Source organism: Nestor notabilis, unplaced genomic scaffold (assembly GCF_000696875.1).
Source record: "Nestor notabilis isolate BGI_N333 unplaced genomic scaffold, ASM69687v1 scaffold943, whole genome shotgun sequence".
In the NCBI taxonomy this organism is placed as follows: Eukaryota; Metazoa; Chordata; class Aves; order Psittaciformes; family Psittacidae; genus Nestor; species Nestor notabilis.
In genome coordinates, this window is record NW_009921338.1 from 1 (window position 1) to 25,735 (window position 25,735).

At 39.9% G+C, this 25,735-nt stretch overlaps 1 protein-coding gene across 1 annotated transcript in view; it reads right to left on the bottom strand.

The window, feature by feature from the left end:
* Positions 1–2,527: 2,527 nt before the first annotated feature.
* Positions 2,528–25,735, bottom strand: part of EFCAB7 (EF-hand calcium binding domain 7) — a 28,516-nt gene continuing 5,308 nt past the window's right edge. Inside the window, exons 3-13 of the mRNA XM_010011099.1 lie at positions 23,298–23,384; positions 22,313–22,508; positions 21,446–21,570; positions 15,126–15,267; positions 13,846–13,955; positions 12,656–12,813; positions 12,168–12,301; positions 9,299–9,447; positions 7,502–7,711; positions 3,688–3,795; positions 2,528–2,602 (exon numbers count right to left, since the gene is read on the bottom strand). Coding sequence (XP_010009401.1) covers positions 2,528–2,602; positions 3,688–3,795; positions 7,502–7,711; positions 9,299–9,447; positions 12,168–12,301; positions 12,656–12,813; positions 13,846–13,955; positions 15,126–15,267; positions 21,446–21,570; positions 22,313–22,508; positions 23,298–23,384 — 1,494 coding nt within the window. The remainder of the gene's footprint in view (positions 2,603–3,687; positions 3,796–7,501; positions 7,712–9,298; positions 9,448–12,167; positions 12,302–12,655; positions 12,814–13,845; positions 13,956–15,125; positions 15,268–21,445; positions 21,571–22,312; positions 22,509–23,297; positions 23,385–25,735) is intronic.

Below are 25,735 nucleotides of genomic sequence, written 5' to 3' on the forward strand. Positions count from 1 at the left end.
CTCCTGTTGTGCTCTCGCAGCCCAGGATCGGTGTGAGGAGAGGCCGGGCCCCGACACCACAGGGGGTCCCCGGGCACCACGGGGCTCCGCCGGGCAACCGGAACAACCGGCCAGTGTCCCCGGGTCCTCAGGGAAGGGCAGTGTGTGCAGCGGCACGAAGAAGCCACGTTATAGCTCCAGTTGTCCAAAGAAAACATGCCCCATCCCTGGGAGTGTTCAAGGCCAGGTTGGACACGGGGGCTTGGAGCAACCTGCTCTAGTGGAAGGTGTCCCTGCCCGTGGCAGGGGGTTGGAAATGTAGGAGCTTCAAGGTCCCTTCCAGTCCAAACCAGTCTGGGATTCTATCATCTCCGAAATTAAATTACAGCTGCTACCAGACACCTTTTCTCCCAAAATGTCTCCCATTAAAGAGGCTAGCACCTGTGTCCAGCCCCAGAAAAGAGAAGCTAGAATGTTTTTCCATCATTACAATGCCTGGACTTGGAGCAAACTGGAAAAGACTCTGTAGGTACAATTGAAATCTCTATTTATGTTCCTTCCAGGGCAGGAAAAGTAGAACCATGGGGAACTAGTGTCTGTTCCCATCCAAACCTTTAAAATAATAAAACTCTTCCCAGCAGCAAGAGGATCAGAAAAGAAAAAGGGTTTCATGGTGTATCACTGTGTCATGTTAAACTAGACCCTACCTGCAGCAAACCCAACTCTTCTCACAGGCAATGATTGCTCAGCTAAGTGCTTCTTTCGATTTTAACCATTCCTTTCCTGAAAGGCACAAAGAGCAGTGCATGAATCCCTGCCACATCTAATAGGGCTGATTTTATAGACAACAGAAATGCAGATAATGGAGTGCTCACTTTGTACTGTCCACTGTACACAGAGTGTCTCGTTATTTCCCAGCTCCTCCTTCAACAGGTAGCAAGGAACTTCAGATCTACCCTCACCTCACCTGAGGCAGCATTTCTAGAGCTCAAACATTTGTTAGAAATCACCAAATATCTGTGGGGCCTCCTAATACAACTTCCACTACTTTTTTATAAGAGCATGTAGGGACAGGACAAGGGGAATGGCTTTAACCTGCCCGAGGGGAGACTGAGATGAGCTCTGAGGCAGAAGCTCTTCCCTGTGAGGGTGCTGAGGCGCTGGCACAGGGTGCCCAGAGAAGCTGTGGCTGCCCCATCCCTGGCAGTGTTCAAGGCCAGGTTGGACACAGGGGCTTGGAGCAACCTGCTCTAGTGGAAGGTGTCCCTGCCCGTGGCAGGGGTTGGAACTGGAGGAGCTTTAAGGTCCCTTCCAACACAAACCATTCAATGAACTCTTTTAGGCAATTCTGAAAATGAAAATACAACCTGCTGTATTTGCCAAGAAAAAGAGCCCAGCAAACCTGCCCAAGCACCAATTGCAGAGCGTGTAAATCACAGCCAGCCTCCAGCCCAGCTCTCATTTAGTAACTGACATTTACTCACCCAGTGTACAATTACAGAGGAGGAGGAGCAGAGTGCAGGAGTTGCTGGCAGATAAATATAGATTTACCAGACTACTTGCTGCCCTTGCAGATGAGGTCACATACATTTAATGTCTATTTTAAACTCAGACACTTTTTAAGCATCCAGTGGCCAGGGTCATTACCTTTTTTCCACATTAACAGACATTTAGAGGAATCAGAAAAACATAATGGCTGAGTAATTTTAGTACCTCAGAGCTGGTTTTCATTGCTACTGCAGCCTAAACTTGGGGGACTTCAGTGACCTTATTTCAGCTATCCTGGAAATAAGAAATTGCTGTTAACTGTCAGGAGCCCAATACAAACCTTCATTTTCCTCAAATAATGTTATTTCCTTATCACATATGAAAAGACAGACTTTATTTTTATATAAAAGAGTATAAAATCAGGCAGTAATTACTCAGAACAAGTATAAGATTAGTATTATCATCAAATAACAAAAGAAAATTAAATACAGAACTAAATCCTTAATCAGGTGGCCATACAACATGATGAACCCCACCTCTTTATACCTCTTGCATCAAAACAACAAGAGTATTTGATTAGGAATCCATCAGACCCATTAAACAAAGCTTTTCCTCAGTTCCACCATGTGATGGAACTACATTATTACATTATGTTATAGAAAACAAGGGCATATTTAGGGAATTTAGCCTTTATAAAACACAATTATATTAGAACTGGCAGCTCTATTACTGAACAACACTAATTTTTACTGTGTCTTAATATTTTAATGCCAATTTATTTTGTTAAACTGTATCTCATTAACACTATTCTGCCAGAGCATTTTACATACTTACAGTTACCAAGCTATCACTATACACGTTTCTTAAAAGCCCTTAGCAGAAGTGTGATAGCAGAAATAAGTAAATACTTATATGATTCATTGGCTTTAACAAATCAAACTCAACAAAGTATAAATGACAGCTTTTTGAGAAGGACAAGACTATAAGTTGTCTAAAAGCTGCCAAAATAATCTGCTGGTTTAGTCTGAACGCTACCAAGAAGCAGCTCTAACTGGAATGTTTAACGTACGAGGGAATGCACACAACTATAAAGCCATTCTTCCTGCTCATTCAGTGGCATCACATGCTGAGAAACCTGCATACAAGAGAGAAAACACAGGTGAAATAGCTGTTTATTGCAGAACTGCATGTTAACTAAAGTGCTAGTAAGCAAAATGAACAGTTTCAGTACTTATATCACAAACATTTAAATGATGAACATTGATTTCTGTCACAGCTGGTATTCAAAACTTACTACTGAATTTAACTGCATGACAGCAAAACATCCATAAGGGGCACTGAGCCTATAGCTTATACTGAATCAAACTGAAATTAAATTAATAAAACACTTTACAGGATCAGGCTATAGATATCTGAAGTGTCAGCAGCAATATTAGAATAGACCCCAACCCTGCCTCTATCATGGGACTGTACCTATTTACAACAGCTTTGAATGCATCTACACTGGGAAGTTGTGATATAAAATAGTCTGGATGCCTCTGCTTTTAAAGAAAGAGACCACACTTTTAGAATAATAAAACCTGGATGTTCTCCATTCATTCATGAAGAAAAATATCATTTAATGCATTTTCAATCTCTTTCTATCCCTTAGAATCCTCATGTAGAGTTTTCACTAAAGCCTACCTAGCTCTGGCACAGGGATCAGCAGATTAAATTGCTGCCTGGCTACACATGATCTGTAAGTCAGGCCTAACAAAAATCAGCCATCTGTAAATCACACTGTGCATAAGGGCTGCAACACATACATTTTTGTTTCTGAGTAGTGCATACTTGGTCAGTATCTCATAGACATCAAAATACCTGGTTAAAATTTGCTAAGTAAAGAAAACACAGTCTTAGAAAAAGTATTAAAAAATAAAATAATACTAAAACCATTAGTAAATGGTACATGTATTGAACGGACAACTGAAACAGGCATACTCAAGAAAAACCAAATAGCTATGGACTTGTATAGCAATCTGCACAGGAAAACATACACACATGAAGTACAGTTCAGCTTTGAAATATCAAGAACTGTATCTGATCTGTGCTGGTGATGAAGATCCCACCATCCACATGCTCACTGTCATGGTGAAAGACCTGCAGAAGGAAACTGTAAAGATATCTGGTGATTTTGTCTTTTGCTTTGATTTCAAGTTGGCTGAACAATACAAATCTTACCATCATGGATTTCGGTGCCACTTCTACAGCAAAAACAGTAAGTCCCCTATTACTTAGGCAGTTCTTGCTCTGCTCATTGTTGACATGAATAATCACTTTGTTTTCAGACTGCAAATGAGAAAATATGAGGAAACCCATTAGTCTCAATGGTCAAGTGGTTGTTCTTTTTTTAACAACTACGCATTCCTCTGACTTGCTCCAACTTCGCTATTTCACAGGACAGAAATACTTTAAGAACACCGATGACTACTCTCTTCAAACAGCAACGATTTCAAAATGTACTTTGGCATCATAGAGCCCAGATTCATTGTCAGTAGTCATTTAAGACTCATTGATACAATTTAAGCACTTGTGAATATACAACTTGAGAACACTATTGAGTAAGAAAACTCTTTGCCACAGAACATTACTGACACTAACGGTTTACACAGTTTCAAAAGGTGCCTGGACAAAGCTATTCTAGAAAAAATACATGAAGGGATTTTAAGTACAAAGACTTTAAATACAGATTTTAAGATTTTAAAGGACAGGGATTTTAAATTTCTGGCTCAAGTAAGTCTGTGAACTGCAAATCACTAGAGGCTAGGACAGCATCTGGAGAAGCATCACTGGATGCTTGCCCAATGTTTGTACTTGCAACATCGCCTACAGGCCACTTATGGAGGCAGGATACAGATGTAGAAGAAGCTTTATCTATATGGACCTAGAAGAATCTTTACCTGTACTTGTACAGCCATTTTCATTTTCCAAAATCCTATCCCTATCCTACCTCCAGCAAAAGGCCACTTCCTCAGGAGCTCATACCACACGCTCTTAAACTCTCACCAACTATGCTGGGCTTCAATGGAGACTAAGCTCCTGACAACTGAAGTAAAATCCCCAGTGTAAGCAGTAGGAGCAGCCGTCATACTTAGTTTCCTTTCATATGTTTCCTTAGCAAAGTTAATATTTGGTTTCCTTTCATAAGAAACAACCAGGATTCTTCACTAGTTCCTCACTGCCACAAATCAAAGCTACACCTCACAAAGGTGTTCATAAAAGACACTCATCAAGAAGTGACCCATCCCAATACAACTATAATCATTTAAAGAAGAGACATTCTTGCTGTGCAAGTGCTTCCAAGAAGGACCCAAGATACGAAACTGAAAGGTTGGGTAATAGCAAATTCATTAGCCACCAGTTTATCCCAGGCAATACAAGACCCAAGGACAAGCTATACTCCCTGGGAAACGTTTGATTCTTAGGCAATGCTACCCAACATTCTCTCTGTACTGAGAAGTGGAAGAGAAACACACTTACACCACACAATAAACCTTACACAGCAAAGGAGCTACTCTGAAACTGGTAAGGAATAACAAAAGAGAGATCTCTGGTTCTCACGGTACAAAGGGTTTCTCGCCTGCAGAGTGTGATGTGGTCACTTTTGAAATATGGTATCATTGCAGATATGTAAACACAATCTAAGGTGCTTTCTGGCTTTGATCCATCTGCTCTGGCATCACTTCAGTGAAGTCTTCATTTCCACGTGGCAAACAAAATAATCAGCCATGCCCTAAGTATCCTCCTGTAACAGGAACAAGGTCACAAAGATTCACCTAGCAGAGAGGGCCGACTGCAGTAAGTTTGTGCTTTGGATGACAGGACTATTTCTTTTGGCACACCAATGGGCAGATAATAGATTGGGAACTGCTTACTCCCTGAGAAATGTGAAGATCTGTGTGCAAGGTCTTTCACTCTCCCCAGCTCACACCCTGGCTACAGAGGGTTAGAAGACACACACCTTCCTCTGCCTACTGATTAAATACATATGTAAGACTGAACCAGAATCCCTGAGGAACTGGAATCTTTTCTTAATTTAATTACAGAAACAACAAAGAAACAATTATTTCCATTGAAATCCTTAGTACAATAACTGAAGATACAATCAGGCTGCCTGCACTGTGGGAAGCTTAGAAGACAGATGCGTAAAATTTCCTTTCTGTTATTTCTTTCACAGAATAGAATCACGGAATCATTTAGGTTGGAAAAGACCTTTAAGATAATCAAGCCCAACTATCAATCCAGCACTGCCAAGGCCACTACTAAACAATGTCCCCAGGTGCCACATCTACATGTCTTATAAATACCTCCAGGGATGGTGACTCCACCACTGCCCTGGGCAGCCTGTTCAGTGCTTGCCAACCCTTTTGGGGAAGAAATATTTCCTCATCGCCATCTAAACTGCCCTGGTGCAGCTTGAGGCCGTTTCCTCTTGTCCCATCCCTAGTTCCTTGGGAGCAGAGACCAGCCCCCTCCTGGCTCCGTCCTCCTGTCAGGCAGTTGCAGGGAGCGATAAGGTCCCTCCTGAGCCTCCTCTTCTCCACACTAAACTCCCGAGGTGTCTCAGCCCTTCCCCATCACACTTGTGCTCCAGGCCCTGCTCCAGCTCCATCCCCTTCTCTGTCCCGCTCCAGCCCCTCAATGTCTCTCTTGCAGTGAGGGGCCCAGGACTGACACAGGATTCGAGGTGCAGCCTCACCAGTGCAAAGTAAAAGGGGGACAGTCCCTGCCCTGGCCCTGCTGCCACACTGGGGCTGGGACAGGCCAGGATGCCGTTGGCCTTGTTGGCTGCCTGGGCACAAGGTGACTCATACTGAGCCAGCTGTTGACCAGCACCCCCAGGTCCTTTTCCATGAGCAGCTTTCCAGTGACTTTTCCCTAAGCCTGGAGCACTGCATGAGGTTATGGTGATCCAAGTGCAGAACCCAGCACTGAGCCTTGTTGAACCTCAGACAACTGGCCTTGGCCCATTGATCCAGCCTGTCCAGATCCCTCTGTAGAGCCTTTCAACCCTCCAGCTCCACATGGTGTCATCTACAAATGAAATTCAAATGGTATACATGGCAGTGATCAGTGATTTTTATTAGACAGCATCCAGTTGCCTCAGTACAGGCCTCATCTCCTTCTCTGACATGTACTGGAGTTATTTATATGTTTGAGGTTATCCACCCTAAAGGGCGAAGTGCAGATCTAAACCTGTAGTTCCAAGGAGCCTCAGCATTCAGTCCTAATATTAGTCCACCAACTCACCCCCTTTTGCATGTCTGTCCATTTAAAAATATACTTCTTGCTGTGATCTTTTAGGATCTAAAGCATCTTAAGTTTAACATCTTACTGCACAGTATTTATTTACTCACAGTTCCTGATATAAATGAAACTGAGAATGAACAGCACATTCATTATGATCCACGCAGAAAGGTTTCAAATCTCTGCTTCTCACCTAGTACTTCTGCTTGGATTTACAGTTCTTAGCTTGGGTTAGTAATAAAGTAGAGCTGTAAGACTGATGAGTTAACAAGTCACCTACAGCATGCTTCTAAACCACAATCAATGCAAATCATTGCTCTTCTCCTCTCTCATGCACACTGAAAATACCAAGTAGTGTAAATGCTGTAGTCTTTGCTCTTTCTGTGACTGTGTTTCCTCTTCTTAGTATTTGTTTTCTGCCATTGTGAACACATCATGTCTTCAATAACTATCAACATATTGAACAATTGGAATAAGAACACAAATATTCATATTCTATATGATATTTAAAAGTGCTTGCCTTGTTGTAATAAGCTGTCCCTTCCAAGAACACCGATCCAGACTCTCTTGAAGCCTGAGTCATATGTCAAAGCCAGCTTTGCATCAGGCACTTGGGTTTTTTTAATGAACTATTGTCTGATATTTCTGATATCAAGTTTCTGTAATTCTCAAAACTGATGCAAGGAGGGAAAAGGAGAATAACAACAGACATTAACCCAAAGCACCTTACAGAAGTCTTATGCCATACCTTATTCTCAATGACAGACGTGATTCTCCCACCCGCACTGTAGGTATAGATGATGATGTTTTCACAGCCATTCAGTACTCTGGCCTCTCCTTTGCTAACAACAGACTTGCAAACAGCCCTGTGGAGTTGTGAGCTCCCTGCCTCTAGACACATGGCTTTAATTCTGGGTTTGCACTTCTCTGCATAGATGTCAATGACAAAGGGGCATGCCTGCAATGAAGAAAAGGAGGTTTATCATCACTTCATCTGCACTCTTCCCTCCCTCAGATTTTCATCTGCACCTCTTAAGTATTTTCACATATGCTTTGAAGTAGAATTAACCAATTACAAATATGTCACTGAATATTAAATATTCAAAACCTGAGAGCTGTGACCAGCTTCTAAACCAAATGAAAGCTCAGGACAAATGAACATTTTTCATACACTCAATACACAGTTTGGTGCATTTGGCTCTAACATAGCAAACCCTTCCTTGGATAGCAAAATGTACAGGAATTAAGATGAACTGTGAATAGAAACCTGTCTCCTTTACCTGTTACGCTCTTGCTACTTGTGCCACTTCATTCAGATGTAAAATACCTACAGTACTGCATTATTGCATTAAGCACTCTGCTGTTACACTTTCTTGGCTGAGATTAGTACATGTAACAACCAGGAGTTTGCATGTTCTCAGGAGCAGCACTTCAGGTTTTTTCCAAATGGCTGTTGGAATCCACGAGGATTTCTCAGGTTCTGTCCTTAATTTGCTAGAGGCTCAGTACTCCTGAAGTATCAATTTCTTAAGGCATGTGAAATCAAGTAATTCAAGGGTTAAGTTACAGACAGAAGTTAAGTAGAGGCACATTTTTAGATGAGTGACTAAAGCATTTAGACAGCTACGCTGTCCGTTGTGGCAAAGGCTGTAGCCAGGAACGACAGCTAGAGTGAGGCACAAAATACCTTTCTGAAATGCCCAACTTGATAAAAACCTCCCCAAAATCTTCTTTCTTAGAGGAGAGCTCCCTCTTACGTCTGAAATGCAGAAAGACACGTCGGTAGTTGCTCTGCCAGCTACACTCACGGGAACGGGGGAAAGTGCTCAGCATTAAGAGATCAGCCACCATGATCTCAGGATTTTCAAGGAGACAACTGATGTCTCCACTACACTGAGTATTTCTGGGTCTGTGTGTATTTGTTTCACACACATCTACTTGATACGGTGGCTACACAGACCTAGTTTAGTTTAACAAAAGTTAAAGAAATAATATAATCAGACTTTGATTTTTAAAAATCAGCTTTTCTTGGGAATGTAACTTAAATGATTAAATTATCTGCATATTTACCGTTTTCTTTACTTTTCCGTATTTTGTTTCTCTTCATTAAAGAGATCCTCTTTCTTAAGTGAGAACTACTAACACCAGCACAATTCTGTTGTGGCTTGGGCCAGGAAAGTGACTTTTTAAAGCAGAGCAAGCCCTGCACTTTAAATGTTTGTCGCAGTTCACCATCACTATCTTCTTATCACTTCCCATCTGCAAAGTGCCTGCTTTCAACGGGTACAACCCAGGATTCCTTCCTGGAATCCCACAAAATACCAGCTTTCGCTAAGGCAATGGCAAAATTCTTCTTTTAAGAATGTCTTAAGGAAGAGGATACCATAATGACTGAAAGTCACAGTGTAAACCCTGTATTAACAGTGTTTGGACTGGATCACTGACCTACTGAAATCAATTTACAACAGGCAGAAACACTAGTGCAGTTAAGCATGTGCACCAGGTTGTAAGTGAAGCAGTTATTTCTGCTATATGGCTGTCGTACCTCTGTCATTTCTAATGCTTTATTGTAGCCCAGAGACAATAAAGTGACCCAGAGGTCACTAGGATCCCCTTCACGGTCGTTGGCTTCCATGAGATTCAAATCCATAAATCCTTGTCTTGTTAGTTCATTCTTCCTCATATCAAAATTCTCTGTTTAAAAAGAAACATAAGGTAGCACTTAAATATCTGTTCTCTCTACAAGCACCTTTTATCCTTCCAAAACCAAACTTGCGCTTACATTAACAAAGTTTAAAAGATGGAGCCATCCTGCAGCCTCAGACTCTCCAATATTAATTGGGAAAGAATATCCTTGACCAGATGGTTGCTCTTTCCAGAGCTTCCCTGTGGATTTTAGCAATGACTAGAAACAACTGTCCTCCTGTATAACCCAAAAGAGGGTGAGATTTCAAAACACAAAGAGTTGATACTGGGTTCTGGTTTTCTTTTTCCTAGCAATATTTGTTATGGTTGAGATTTGGAGAACAGGATATATTAGGAATGGGAAATGAAAATCTGCTTGAGGCAGCACCCTTAGTGCTTGAGGTCCTTGATACAGAAATGATTTACTTAGTTCCCAAAAAGCAATAAAATGCCAGTAATCCTAACACCCCTCTCGAGAGAGGATATCATAGATCGAGTACTCTAATGTCAGCAAACATGTAATTGAAATGTCCTTGTGTCAGAGACTTTTAAAAATGGTTTTCTCATCTTCATAACAATGCTAAATCTTTACTATATATTATTAAAAAGGGATTACCAATTTCATAAATCTATCTCAGGGTACAGATGCTATAATAAACGGCTTGAACTTTGGTGCCAAGATTTATGATAGTCATCTGAACCCTTCCACTGATTAATGACCTGGTAAAAGATTCACCATATTCTCTTTCTCCTCTCCTATACATTTCACATACTTCCCTCCTACTCATGCTGAGACCAGTGCACAGAGACATAACACTGGCAAAGTCATCATGCGTGGAAAAGCATGTACAGGGATGAAACAGAGGAGAAAATCATTTGTAGCAAAGTATGTTTGTATGAGTTTTCCATCATTGAGGAAAAGTCCAATATCTTTGGGGAGAAATAATTAGCAGGGCTCGCCAGATCTGAAGTATTTAGCAACACATTATAGCCTACAAAGGAATTACATGAAATGATTTGAGCTAATACACAGTGCTATGCCACACTGACTTAACAGACATGAGGGGCAGAAAAACTGCACTTCTTATAGAAACTTCTAATTTTCACACAATGGCTTCTAAATTTCCAGCTGGTCTCACCCTGCAGCTAAACTGCCCATGCTTTGAACCCACTGCTTTCATTCACTGCATCATTAGAGCAGCCTACAATCACTGGTGCTTCTGTTACAAGGTAAATATGTACATTCTCAAGGCCTTTGCAAGCTTAAAGCAATGCCACAGAACTCTCTTTTTCCTCCAAAACTGACATCTGTAGCCCCACACTGCTCCTGCAAGCTGGCAATCCAGTAACACTGATGACATGTATTAGCAGACAGAAAACAAAGCTGAGTTTTAGCTGCCTGTCAGCTTCCTCACCTCACTCGTGGAAGTCTCAGTACCTCACAGCTGTCATACAGCACAGTATGGACAAACTGACACACCATGTCTGAACCTTCAAAAGACAGATTTTGAATGAGAAACTGCTTATATCTGAAGAAAATATCTAGTTGCAATAGGTATTTGCTATTGTCTAATTTTCTGAACAGTCGTCATAAGCTCTAGATGCTGTTTTTAAAGCATCATATACATACCAATTACATGTCCCTCTCAATGCTTTCTGAGATGTGAAAGCAGCACCAGATTAATCTGCAGACTGTGTGGTGCATAAATTCCACTGCTGGGGCACATGCAGCTAATGCATTGGAAGGGTCACAAGGCTCTTTGCTAAGAGAAATTCTCTAGCACTTGTGGCTTTATCGTCCAGCTCTTTCCAACTGCAATCAAAGCAGCAGTCCCAGTCACTCTAGGTTTTGATTTCCTATAGCTAGGTCCAGTGTTTTCACACCCTGCAGACAACAAAGCAACCAGAGAGGTTGTAGAATAATGTAAACGAACAAAACATCCTGTTTGCTGCAGGCTAAGAAACTGTTTTATCATCTCTGCATGCTTCTCCAGAGCCTGGACACAGGGACTATGCGTATGGTTGTGTTACTTATCTCCCTGGTCAGCTGGAAATTAGATAATCAGAGGTTGGCATGAAAAGTCTACAAGAACAATGTTACATACACAGCCTTTGAGGAGAAGTAGTGGTAGGTGAACATGATCTTAGAAACATACCTGTCTTAGAGGCACAAACATGTCATGTGGGTACAAATACAAGGTGGTGTTATTGTGAAAACAAATTAACAACCTGTTCTGAGGCATAAATTACACAGAGAAGCTGTGGCTGCCCCATCCCTGGCAGTGTTCAAGGCCAGGTTGGACACAGGGGCTTGGAGCAACCTGCTCTAGTGGAAGGTGCCCCTGCCGGCAGGGGGTTGGAACTGGATGAGCTTTAAGCTCCCTTCCAAGCCAAACCAGTCTGGGATTCTATGCTAAGAAACCCTGCAGTTTTTCACAGCTACACAATCTTTCACCTACAAAACTTTGCAATTAGCAACAGGAAGAATTTTCTCAGCAGAAGGTCAGTGGCACAGAAACCAGAATGAAGCAGAACAAAGGACAGGAGACTGGAAAAGAAAATAAAAAGAAAATAAAAGAGAGAAGAGAACAGTATCTACATGTGTTCTTGGTATAGGCTACAAAATACTCAGTTCTTCCACAGTATATACATAGTAGCATATTATTAACAACAGCTTGTAAATAGATTATAGCACTTATTAGTTGTATCAAGCACAGCAACAAACTTACCCTTACATACAGCCCATGCTTCCTCATCACATTTCTCACCACTAGTTCTCAGCTCAAAGAAATTGTATTCCTCCAAACTCAGAAGGCCATTTCCATCCAAATCGATTGTTTCAAATATATCCAGTAAAGCAGCTCTAAAAGATGAAAAAGGCAAAATTAGTTCCAAATACTTCTGTTTCCTTTACTGTCTCTTAATATTGTTGATATCTAGTCAGTTTATTTGAGAATATTCTGTACAAACAATACTTGGTGGCTGCCCCATCCCTGGCAGTGCTCAAGGCCAGGTTGGACACAGGGGCTTGGAGCAACCTGCTCTAGTGGAAGGTGTCCCTGCCCGGGGCAGGGGTTGGAGCTGGAGGAGCTTTAAGGTCCCTTCCAAACCAATGTAGGATTCTATTTCAGCAACATACAGCTTTTATAAAGGCAGATGTTATTTGGAGCACACACTTTTACAATGGATACCATGCCTATTTGGGAATAGGACTCACCGAAACTCTGGGGTCAGAGCCAGTTCTCCATCTTCATCTCTATACACCAGTTCTGCTTCTTCAGTAATTTGTGTTTTTACCTTCTTCAGCCTACAGCCAGTTGTGAATGGGAGCAGCCAGTAAACACCTGATCCAAGCTCCCCTTTCCAGCCAGACATCTACTTTTAAAGGAAGACAGGCAAGTTTGTAAGTTACTTCTCACATGATACCTTTCTTTATTACTAGTAATATTCATACTAAAGTGATTAATGACTTGAAAGCACTGGCAATGCTAGGTTCTTCTCTTAAAGAAATACATCTGCAGTGAGATGCTGTGTGATGCCATTTTAAAGACACAAACACTAGTGAATCTCTTAATTACAATAAAAGCTACAAAAACATAAGTGACCAAAGATGAGGGGAGAACAGTGTTATCATTTTCAAGATTTGTAACACTCTTAACTGTTAAAGTTTAAAACAAAAGCAGCCAGAAGCAGGCTGACAAAACCCACTGAGATTTTTATTTCCTCCCTGATAATTCAGCTTTGTTCAAAGTGGCAACAAAACTTCCTGTGTAGTAAGTCACAAGTCACAAGTGTTTAAGAAGCAAGCTGAGTTCTCTGTGTCTCAGAAGGGGGAAGTTTATGCTGCCATTTCTCTTCCCTTATTTCTGTCATAGGATAAGAATATTCTGTGCACTGTCAAGTTCAAAATCATATATATGGCAAGGAGAAAGAAAATTAAAGGGAATTTTAACAAATTATACCTTTGAAATGTTGGGTTTGAAGGTATGGGAATACAAGTGAGTTTCCACAGAGTGTCTATACAGATATGTATAGATACATCTATATATCTATATGTGGAAGTATAGACTTTCCACAGAGTATCTATACAGATAACCAGCAACTGAGCAACACTTGCCAACACACCACATGGTAATATGGACCTCAGAAGAATTTCTCTAAACTTCTGTACATGTGGCTTGCAATCCAGCCCATCCAAAGGGCATAACTAAGATAGTGTTACACCTTACCTTGCACAAGTGCTGTCAGTTTTAAAAAGGAATATGCACACAAGTGTTTCTTCTCTCCTCTAGTCTGATTAGGTTCAGTTTGAATTCCTTCAAAACATGTGGGAACTCACCCATGCAGCATTAACACATACACTAGAGAGATAACAAGTAACATAGGAATATAACAAAACTATCTAACCTCTTCGTTTAGTTGTTCAGTAAAGCTCACAAGCTGTAGATTTTCTTGGGTTTCATTTTCCCTCAGAATATACAAAGCTGTATCCACTGACAACCAGTGACAAGATATTCCTAAAAAGAAAAACATTCCCAACACAAATGCTTAATAACGGCACAAAATTGTTTTTCTTTGAACCCCAATGTAGATATTTTTGTGGTATTTATAATATTGATCCCTGTCAATGTAAGATGGAAAAGAAGAAGCCATTACATGCTATCTGTATTTCCTTCCAGTTTAGGCTGCTCAGATAAACTGTTCCAAATGTTCTGATTGTCTTACAGATAATGGTTACTATTAATAGTTCTAATATTAAAACCTTTGATCATGTCTGATTTGTTTGGCTTGGGTTGGATTGGAGCAGAGGCCTGATTATACATATGTTGAACAGACACCATTTGAATCTCTCTGGTTTCTTGTAGCTGCTCAGCTCCTGATGGCAATCAATCAATGAGCTATTGAGTGGTCTACAAGTTAATCAGACCACAGCAAAACAGTGAATGCAGGAGTCAAGAACACCACACAACTGTGTTAAAACGTTGAAGATGCTTTTGCTTACTCATAAAAAGGTAATTGCTCTGCTACCATGAATCTTTTCCTTACATCCCAGTATAAAGCCTACCTCTTCACAACAAAACACAGAGATTCTATGAACAGGACAATAATGCTGTGTCAAAAGTAGAATTTTTTTACAGAAGACAAGTACTATTTTGGTTACACAGAATATCTGGACAATCCTGCAGCAGAACTGAAAGCAGCACATGAAAAAAGAGATTTAGGAGCAGAAAACTGAGACATCCCATTACTCAAAGCTGTTAGTATCTGACCACTTTTCCTCACCATTAGAAATCTGCTGATCAGCTTCTCACTTCAGCCAAGTAGTAACTGGAAAACTACTACTTTCCTTCAACTATTTGGAGTGCCAGTGCCTGACCACCCTCACAGGGAAGAACTTCTTCCTAAAATCTCATCTCAATTTGCCCTCTTTCAGCTTAAAGCCATTCCCCCTTGTCCTGTCAAAATGGACTCAGCTGATTTTCACTGCCCAGGAACTGAGCATGAAATGACAAAGCAGAAAAGATGGTGTGACAAGTTAAGTTGTATTTTCAACAGGACTCTTGTCAATAGAGTGGCAGTATCAGAAGATATCACAAAGCATTGAAAAGGAGAGATGTATCAGCAGGAGGAAAGAAAATACCTTTTAGAGAGGAAAATTCTCCAAAGAGCTACAAACAGACACTTACCTTCTTCCTGATGCATGTTTAAAGGCTTGATGGTGATACACACTGTTGACCTTTGAGGTACATGCAACCTGTACTTGTGACTAACGATTTCACCATCTTCTTCCAAGTAGAAGCATCCTTTGGATTGTGCACAATGCCACTCCTGGAAACCAAGCAAACGTCAGATGTTGCCTTCATCTTTGATCAAATAAAAGTGCTCTCTCTGAAATATTACTTAATTTGATGATTTAATAAATCCTATAGAAAATACACCCCCAAATACAGCACTGACCTACTTAAAACAAAATACATATTTTCTCAAATAGTCCTTTTTGTAGTCCATTTTGCAAAGCAGTAACATTGCTTCATTTGTGAAAACACTTGACAAACATAGAGATTATCCCAATGCTCAAATAGTTGAAATGAAATCTGAATTGCCACAAAGAATCAAACTGAATTCATTAAATTCTCTGAACTGTGTGATTTACCACTGAAAGGCTTGAATTTTGCTACATTACCCATCAGGTCAATCAAACAAAGAACATAACTGATGAGCTGAACAACAAGGAGTTTGCTCAGACAAATCACAAACACAAGTACCGGTCAAATAAAGTGATTCTTCTCGATTGCTGTCAAAGCTATTGGGAAGACATAAACTGAAAAGTGCTGTTTGTGAATAACATGGTTTCTAGAGAAGCCATAAGTGAGCTGAGATGCTAAAACGGTTACATGCTTCAGGTTTTGGGGTTTTTTTTAACAGCAGGTCCCAATTTTCAATTTCAAATACCATTTGAATGATATTTCTTTAGCAAAATACAAATAAAGTCTGTATAGACATATTGCATGCCTTGAGGAATGGAAGACATTCTTGGTTTGTCTTTTCTGCTCTAGATTAAGTCCATGATTTCTATTCACTTCCCTAGCAATGGAAGATAATGTTTCTGAGTGGAGCCTAGAAGAAGGAATCTTTCAGTGTAACTTCAGCAAAGAGCTCTGTGCAGGTGGCTGTACCTATGCTCAGTGTTCAGTGTCACAGGTAAGCTAACACAGATTCGAGAAGAGAGCTAGTAAAAAGTGCAGAAGGTTTGCATGTAGCTCCCAGTTACAAGGCTGACAACTAACTCCATCTAAAGTCAGTCCTACCAGAGTGCTGCATTTCATTACTCCTCTAAAAGAACCACTTCTTACAACACATTCACGCTCAGTTGAGAGTATTTTACAGTCAGTGACCTAAACGTGTCAGGCAAGAACTGGACTTCACTAGTGTATGTACACCCAGGAAGCCAAGTAGCACACTTGGAACATATACAGCTCTGACCCTGAGTTTGGATTTCTCCACTCAGAACTCTACATTTACTAAGAATATTCATTACTCAGAGACTCATGGATTTAAAAGCCTTCAGTCCTGTGCCACAGTTTTGCCACTGATTTCTATGCAACAGGATGAACTCCCCTACACTAAACATTTCTTATTCAAACATCAAATTTATCTTAGTTATAATCCTTTCTGCTTGAAGAACTTTTATAAATTAATCAGAACAAAAAGAGGAATGTACTTTGAGTAAACTCACCCCCTGTGTTGGCATAGACAGACTGCAGAATCTAATACTATCTCTCACTTCATTTTCTGCCTGTGAATCACTCCTAAGTTTCATTCAAATAGCACAAACTCAGCTACGAAAAGAATCTTCACACTAAAGGAATAAAAATATATCATCCTGAAAACAGGAATGTGGATAAACACTGAGAATTCCAAATTTTACACAGCTGGAAACTATCTTATTCTCAAATTACTTATTATTACAGTAAGACTACCCAGTCCCATCCAAGATGTTAATCTACAGGCAACAATTATTTCACCCTCAGTACCACAACAGTTTTGGTAGCTTAATGCATCAGAACAAGTTTAGATGTCAAATCCTGCTAATTATATATAATTATATTTGCATACAGTTAACAATATGGAGTGAGTGCATTTAAGTACAAATACCATATACTTTGCAACTCACTTTCTGCTGTTCTTTGGAGGTTTGATATTCTTAAAGAAAATTAGGACTTTGCTTAAAAAGTTCTGAGACTTTAAAAGTAACCATACTTCCTAAGAGCATAGACTATCAAAAGGACAAAGATTAATTAAGCTATCTAGAATAAAGTGGGACATCTGATCCCTGATGGAAACATATCCAAATCCCTCCCTTCCCATAATCTCACATAAGATCTTCCAGTTAAGATAACATGTTAGATCTGGGGCCTTCATGGAAACCTATGTTCTCTGCCATCAGAGATGCAGAGGGAACAGCATGCTGTCAGAGGAACAGTGATCTCGCCTCATGAGCTACATCTCCACTGTGAAATAGAAGACAGCAAAAAGGAAGGCTCAGAGTCCTGTCCAACCTGGCCTTGAACACTGCCTTGAACATAACCTGTGCCAGCGCCTCAGCACCCTCACAGGGAAGAACTACCTAAGTGCTCATCTCAATCTCCCCTCTGGCAGGTTCAAGCCACTCCCCTTGTCCTGTCCCTACAGGCCCTTGTCCAAAGCCCCTCTCCAGGTCTCCTGGAGCCCCTTTAGGCACTGGAGCTGCTCGAAGGTCTCCCCTTAAGGAGCCTTCTCTTCTCCAGGCTGAACCAGCCCAGCTCTCTCAGCCTGGCTCCAGAGCAGAGCTGCTCCAGCCTCCTATTTAAAGAGGGTGCGAGGCTTGTAGAAGAACAGCCACCTATGCTACTTGGTGCACAGAGTCAAAGATCAGCCCCTGGCCACCTTTTATGTAGCATTATAGATCTAAATAACAAGGCCACCTAAAAATTTTCTACTGATCCTTATCCATGAAACCACATTTCTAGTGACAGGAAAAGCAAAAGTGGTCAAATCACAAATAATAATTAGGACAGAAATGAACAGAGACAAAAAGTTACTGTGACTTAATGGTGCAGGTTAAAAGCTGAGCAACATACAGGGTTCTCTCAGCCAAACAAGTGGATAATGGGAACTGATATTAACATTAATCAACATCAGTCAGTGCTAGAACTCAGATGTGTAGTTTAGCCTGTTAAGTCATTTTTAGTACTATTCCATTCTCAGTAAATGTTTATTCCAATACTTGGATGACTCCTAACTTTGTCTAAAGTCCATATGCAGTACATTGAGATTTTTCTTTAAAACCTGACACAGCTGAGGTAACTGGTTGTCAGCTCATTTAGTCTCTAAGCTTAATACCTTACAAAACTGTTAGAAACTAAACATTTCCAAAAGATCAAGTTCAAAAAGTCTGCTTGAGAAGCAGTACGGCTGCTTCTTGAGACATAAAAGTTCATAATAAAAGTTTCAACAGCAGTTGTATAACAATTTTTATGCTCAAAAATTACTAACAGCTGTGTTCTATTCCCCCTTTTCCACTATGGCAGTGGTCTTCAAACCATCATCTCAAGATGGTCCATGGAGAATAGCTTTGTCCTGTTTGCCCACCTTCCATTTTGCTAGCTGTTCTTTCAGATGGAAGACTACCCCTTTCACTGTTTGCATTCAGATAGACATTGCTGCAACAGGGACATCAAACAGTCCAAGCAAGCAGGGAAAATACCTCAAGGAACAATGTGCACGTTAAGATGTGAACAACAGTAAGGAAAAGTTTGGCAATGCCTTGGGAATCAAATACTAAACTGTTATTCTTGCAGAGACCATAAGGTGGTGCTATACTCTGAAAATTATCCATGTCAAATTACAAACAGGGATGTAAATTTGGGAAGCTAAAAGATGATTTTCTCTTTTGATTTTAGTCTATTACTTCAAAACATAACAGGAGTTGACAAACAATAGCTGTCATAGTGGGGAATGGTAGTATTATAAATGTTAATCATGAAGAAATTATATGCTGGAATACTGATAGAATGAAAGCACTTTGCTGCTGCTGCCAGTGCTGGTCACTGCCCAAATAATGAATTCTACTGTCATTACAATTAGTTGTTATTGGAATTGTCCACACGCTTATGCATAACTCCAAATAAAAAGCAATGTTTGTGTGAGGAATTGTTCCTATGATAAAAACAGAGAATTTCAACATTTGGTCTTATACAAACCTGTTCCATACACACAGAGAAAGTCTTCCTAGTTCAATTGCACAAGGGTGTTTCTTCACAGATAGGAGTCATTTAACTGCATCTTTCAGGAAAAAGACTTTTCTCAGGTACTTCTTCTGCTACCCTCTGTGTGTACAGGTCTTTCACTGACTCAAATAGAACAGAATCCAAAAGTGAGACTCCTTAGCAGGGATAATTCAGCTACCCAATGCAAAGAGGAGATTTCAGAACACAATACACTGCTTGGGGTTGTTTTCCATGTCTTTCAATCTTAACTAAAACCAACACAAAGAACACTTGGCAGAAATTTAAGATCTTCACTAGCCATCCTTTAATGAATTGTGATTCAGCTCAGTTGTGGCTTATGCACATCCGCAGCACTTTTGAAACTAATTTTTTCTCCCCAAATTTACATATATGGTTTTGAACATTACGAAACTCCACTAACTAAAAGAAAACACACAGAGAATGTACTATGGATACATTCCTGTTTTCAAAGAGATTCTGAATTTAGACTTCCACAATGCTTTGACTTCTACTATTTTGCTCTGCCAGGAGAAGGTTCCACTTTTCTGTCAGTAGGGACAGGACAAGGGGAATGGTTTTAACCTGCCAGAGGGGAGACTGAGATGAGCTCTTGGGCAGAAGCTCTTCCCTGTGAGGATGCTGAGGCGCTGGCACAGGGTGCCCAGAGAAGCTGTGGCTGCCCCATCCCTGGCAGTGTTCAAGGCCAGGTTGGACACAGGGGCTTGGAGCAACCTGCTCTAGTGGAAGGTGTCCCTGCCCATGGCAGGGGTTGGAGCTGGAGGAGCTTTAAGGTCCCTTCAACACAAACCAGGCTGGGATTGTATGAAATCTAAGTTGGCATTGGTCCAACTTCACAATGGCAATATTTTGTCACTCTCCCAAAAAAGGGTTAAATGCAGAAAAAAGGAAGAGAAATATTTCTGAATATAAGATAAGAAGAATTTTGGGGTGCTAGGTTCTGATCCACACACAAATGAAACACTGTATTCATCAATTCTGACACTGAGTTTGCATTATGCCCTTAATAGTTAGGCTTAAATACATTACTAGTTCTACTTGTATCTTTATATTGATTGATTTCAGGTTTGTATGATGCTGATCAATAATAATCAATATCTGCAGCTGCTTTTTTTCAGTCAGGTTTCACTAGCTTGTCCAAAGAAAGAGGAACCTAATATTGAGAAAGTGTGCGATGGTTTTATATACTACATATCATGTTTGAACAAGGTGAAATTGCAGGTTAAATTGCATGGAGGTCCAGATACCTAAACAGACTGCAAAGAATTCCTTTGAGATTCTGGTTTGAAATTTTAATATAGAGCAAATGTCACTGTATAGCAATGTGGAAGATATAAAGGACTTCAGAGTTCAATAACAAATACAGAGTTGTTATTTGAAACAAAAATGTAACTCATGAGAACAATCAGTTCAGTTTTCTAGCAGCAGTTATACTATGTGGTCATAACCATTTTTCCCCCTTTATACAGGAGTCTCAAGGTGCACATTTTTAATGTATCCTAGCAGTTTCCAGTTAATGTTTTATATTTTTACAGCTATTATTTTCTGGTGAAAGAAAACTAGTAAAGGTTCAGTCAAGAAAGGGAAAACAAAGGAAAAAGATCAATATTAACACTCTACAAATATTGACTTAGCAAAGTGACTTTGTTGTCTTTCTCCCACAGGGATTTATATTGAATGAGTGATTTATTTAAAAGAAAATCCTGATAGAGCATATTAGTCTAACTAAAAATCAATATTTTCTGGCTACAGCATATATTTACAAAGTAATGCCCAACAAACTGAATATGCTCTCAGCTCTGTTATTTATTTCCAATTACCTTTCACCTAAAGGTTTATGATACACAATCTTTCAGACTATTTAAGCATTTAAAGTTCTCACCAACCTAATAAATTATTAACTTTTAAATTTCTCAAAAAGTCATTAAATGTTTTATCCAACAGTGGTTTCATTTATAAAACACACACTTTGTTCTATTAAACCTTCTCACCTGAAAAATTATTGTCAATAACTAAGTGTCAGCAAAACCAACAGTATATAAAAATGTTAATAACAACATGGATCAGGAAACTGCTCAGTAGTTTATAGCTGCCCTTGACAAACTATTAATAAAACATAAGCTAAAAATTGGAGAAAAATGGTTTCTTATTTAAAATGCAATAACATATGTGCCTACAGGAAAACAGCATAATTCCAGTAGGGCTGGCTGACATGATACCTTCATGGTGTCTGGCTCAATTAGCTTTGTGTTCCTGTTGCTCCTGGCAGCCACGTTGATAGTGGTAGAGATGGATGCTTTGCAACTTTGAGCTGATGAGGGTCTTGAAGGAGTTCTGCTATCACCTGTAAACATAGGTATTTAGTTACAATTACATTACTTCATCCCACTTCTAGTGCTGTTTATCATAAAGCTTTACATTTATAGGCACACAGGGAAAAACTGGATGACAAGAAATTCAGAGAAGCTGCCTTCTCTTATAAATACATAACAATTCATTAGCCAAACATCTTTACTTTTCTGACTGTACATCCAAGAAATGGCAAAACCATTTAACCAACTTAAATGGCACACTCTACATGCAATATTTCACACATGGTACCTTTGCAGTCTGTTAGCCTGTGGCCTTTTTCCAGTTTGGAAAGGTTTTAGATATCTTTGTAACTTCAGGAAGAACATTAAACTCTCATATTGATTGTGCTGGGAAAGGGGCCTTGATAATTGAAACAGACTGCTTATTGATAAATGTTTAAGGTTTCAACTCTGATCTGGGAAGGAAATAAATAACCTGCCTGTATTAAGAACACCTGAGCATTCATTTTCTCTCTTCCCTCTGGACTGTGTCACATGAGAGTCACAAAATTCACCCTTAATTTGAGAGCTTGAGATCATAGATACAGCCAAAGTCCATGTGAACATGGAGGTCAGATACTCTACTGAGACATTTATGTGATTGCCACAGCAGAAATGAAGATTAGTCAGGAATATCCTCACTAATCTGAGAACATTAAACAAATACTAAAACATTCATTGACCCAGAGCATGATCTCCAACAGAAAGACAACTCCCAACATGAAATGCAAATACCTTTTGTGTTTGCCAGTCTGTGATCAGTTTTCCTCGAGACTCTTGGTGATGGTTTTGACACGGGCAGTGTGATCTCTTCAGAGGAAGGTTCAGTTTGATTTCCAAACTGCTGTTGCCTCAATCGACTATCAAGTTCCAGTCTCTCTCGTGCAGTCTTGCAGCACTGCTCTCTGGTTGTCATGTATATGTCACAAAACTTTGGATAAAGAAAAGTAATCTAGTAAGTGGAATATTCTTTCTCTTTAAGGATTAAAATGTAAGGAAAGGACAGGTCAATAGATGCAATGCTTTTTTCTTAAAGCACAACAGTAATCTCTGTTTTCAGAAATCAGTGACCAATCAAGTGATACAGTAAAATGGAGCCATGATTCAACAAGGAGGTCCAAATCTTGAATAGAAACTAAGTGCAACTTTCAACCCAAGGGTGACTTATATTTCTTTCTAGATTCTTATTTTCTTAATAGGGGGTTGTTTTTCTCCTATGAAACTATTCACGTGCAAATCTTTGTGAACTGTTTATTCAGTTTAAAACTTAATCATTGCTTAGAGATGATATAAAAAAAAACCCCAGTGAGATGCTGCATCTTGAAGATGTTCACCACACACAAGAACTTATGAAATGCCACAGACATAGCAACTCTCACAGATGAGCTAAGTTCACTGTCAGTTGTCATCTTTACTCTGCCATTACTTAAACTCTTGACTTCACATGTGCTGTTAAGCTTCATGCTGAATATTAGGCTCTGCCTAACACATTAAGTTCACTTGAAGCAAGTGACCTTTTCGAGGACTATAGCCAGATAAAGTGAGTGAAACAGAACTATATACCAGCCTGTGTTCCAGTATATAGGTGATTGAGGGGGGTGTAGGGCAAGATCATCAACAGAGCAACACAGGAAGGTAGTATGTATTGTGTTTGGTAATGCTAATACTGTCAGGAACATCAAGCCCATAAAACAAGAACAAATATCACTGTTTGCTATACCTTGTTGTAGTCAAGTTTACCACCACAGTTAAAATCAGCTTGTTCAGTAATGGCATTCACTTCATCCTCAGTCATTTTTTCACCTCCCTGCAATAAAAAAAACACCACCTCAGTTTGGGTTCCTAATCAAGATTGCTGCTCACCTATGGAGGACATCTAATGAAAACAAAGATTCTTCTAATATCCTTTCAGAGAGTCTTATCTTGCATTACAATTAAATGCACTTTGAGGTGAATCATCAAAGTAGAGGTCAACACTGTAAAAAATTATGTCCCTACAATTCTAAACAGACAAATTGCATCAGTTTATGCAATTCAGTGGTGTCTTCTGGAAACCTACCATGAATGACACATCAATCTCAGAAAATCTTCCATAAACTGAGGAATCCCAGCTCTTATTCTTACTTATATTGTACCAAACAAACAACCAAGAGCTAACTTGACAACTGTTAGTTTCACTTACTTGAGCTATCCTACTATACCAGGCTACATCTGCAACTCAGTTCACTAGAAGAGATACTTTGGGCATGAACTTGCCTTGCGCCTATCTCTGCTTGGAATAATCACTGTGAAGCCAAAGCAGTTTCTCTCCTTTTGGAACCAAGTCTGAAGTTGCAGCATCTCAAGTGCCCAACCTGCAATGTGGATACGAGGTAAACCTCTCAGGAAGAAAGCATGTCTTCTACAAGGCCCTCCAGTGGTCTCCTCTACACAGGGCTGTTAGCAATGACAAGGCACTATATGTTTGCTGTACAGAAATCTACATCATGTTTCAGTTATAGATCCATGGTGTAAATTTGGGACTGAAAACTAATGCCAACTTCATTGTTGGTAAACACATGTGGATGTACTTACTGTCCTGGAGCCCGAGTGGATTGCAACAAATCAAATCCTGATCCTCCCCTCTTTGAGCAGCACCAGTTGCTATCACAAGTAAAAATCCCTCAGTCTGGGTCCATATAAAGCAATGCCCTGATGTTGTGTAACAATACAGAGTTTACAGCTCTTCACAGCAAAACTACAGTAGCACTCAACATCTCTACTTCTATCTTTCATTATACAAAGAGTGTTCCCTTACCATAGCAACTCTATCTTTTGGTTCATGCAGAATGAGGATTGAAGGTTCTGCCCCAACGTTTGAAGTAAACAAGTAATTCTGTTTTATTGGGTCAAGCACAACAAACACAGTATGCGAATTCTTAGTTCCTTCTGTCCCAGTTCACACTCTGCATTTCCTTAAAATTATTTTATTCTCACTTTTGAGCACTCTACTAGAACTCTACTACTAGTTTTTAATTGTTACTGCTCCTTAGTGTTTGTGCTCTGCAAGATGGTTGGCTTTTGCAATGAAGGGGATTTTTTGGCTGTACAGAGAAAAAAACCTGACAGAACAGAGAAAGAAAATCATTGTAATAATCTGTGATGTTCATCTATATAGTTTAAAAGCAGAGCATCAGCTGTACAACAGCTTGGAAGCCTTCTGCATCAGGGGTTGTTTGCTTGCTTTGCAGATCCTCAGAGGACCTGGTATCCTTTCAGATTATACAATAAAGCCTAAAACTATGGTGGCAGCTCAGCAGCTAAATAAGAAGTTCCAGGTATTTTTTAATGTCATTATTTTAAGCCACATTAATGACATGTACAGGTAAGCCTTATGACATATGCATCCTTTAGGTTGATAATGTATAAACTCTACTCAGTATTCACTTATCCCAGTACAGTTTACTTTAAGAGCCTGATGAACTATCTGTAAGATCCAGTGAAGTCACTGGTGTGATAGAACATCAAAGCTGTGATAAAGTGAAAGCACTGACCTTAATATTTTATGTACAACATAAAAATATTATTAAACTTTGTGTCTGAACATGCATAGACACAGCTTGTGAGGGGAGACAGCAAAGGTATGTCATTAATTCTCTCGGTAAAAGCTTGAAAACCCCAAAGGGATGCAGAGGGGCTCTGCAGAGAACAGAGGGTTTGCACTAACTGAAGCAAGGGAGGGACACAGGCTTCCCTTTCTGCTGCTCCACTCCACTATAGACAGGCTTTCAACAAAGCATTCTCTCAAACTATGCAAAATAGTTTTTCTGTCAGCTTCTACCTTCAAAGTACAATTGCTGAAAGGGACAGACAGGTTACGACCTGCAAGGCTGTAAGGTGAAAGTGGGGGAAAGATCAGCTAATCACAGAAAATTAGACATAAAATTCAGGAAAAACAAAACAAACCCAAAAACCATGCATCAGGTTTTGATCTTTTGATTCTTTTGCTCAGGAATATGTGTTTACACATGCAGAATAGTTTTACCACCTTATTTCCAAAATCACAGAATCATAGAATGGTTTGGGTTGGAATGGACCTTAGGATCACCTAGTTCCAACCCCCTGCCATGGGCAGGGACACCTCACACTAGACCATGTCACCTAAGACTTTGTCCAGCC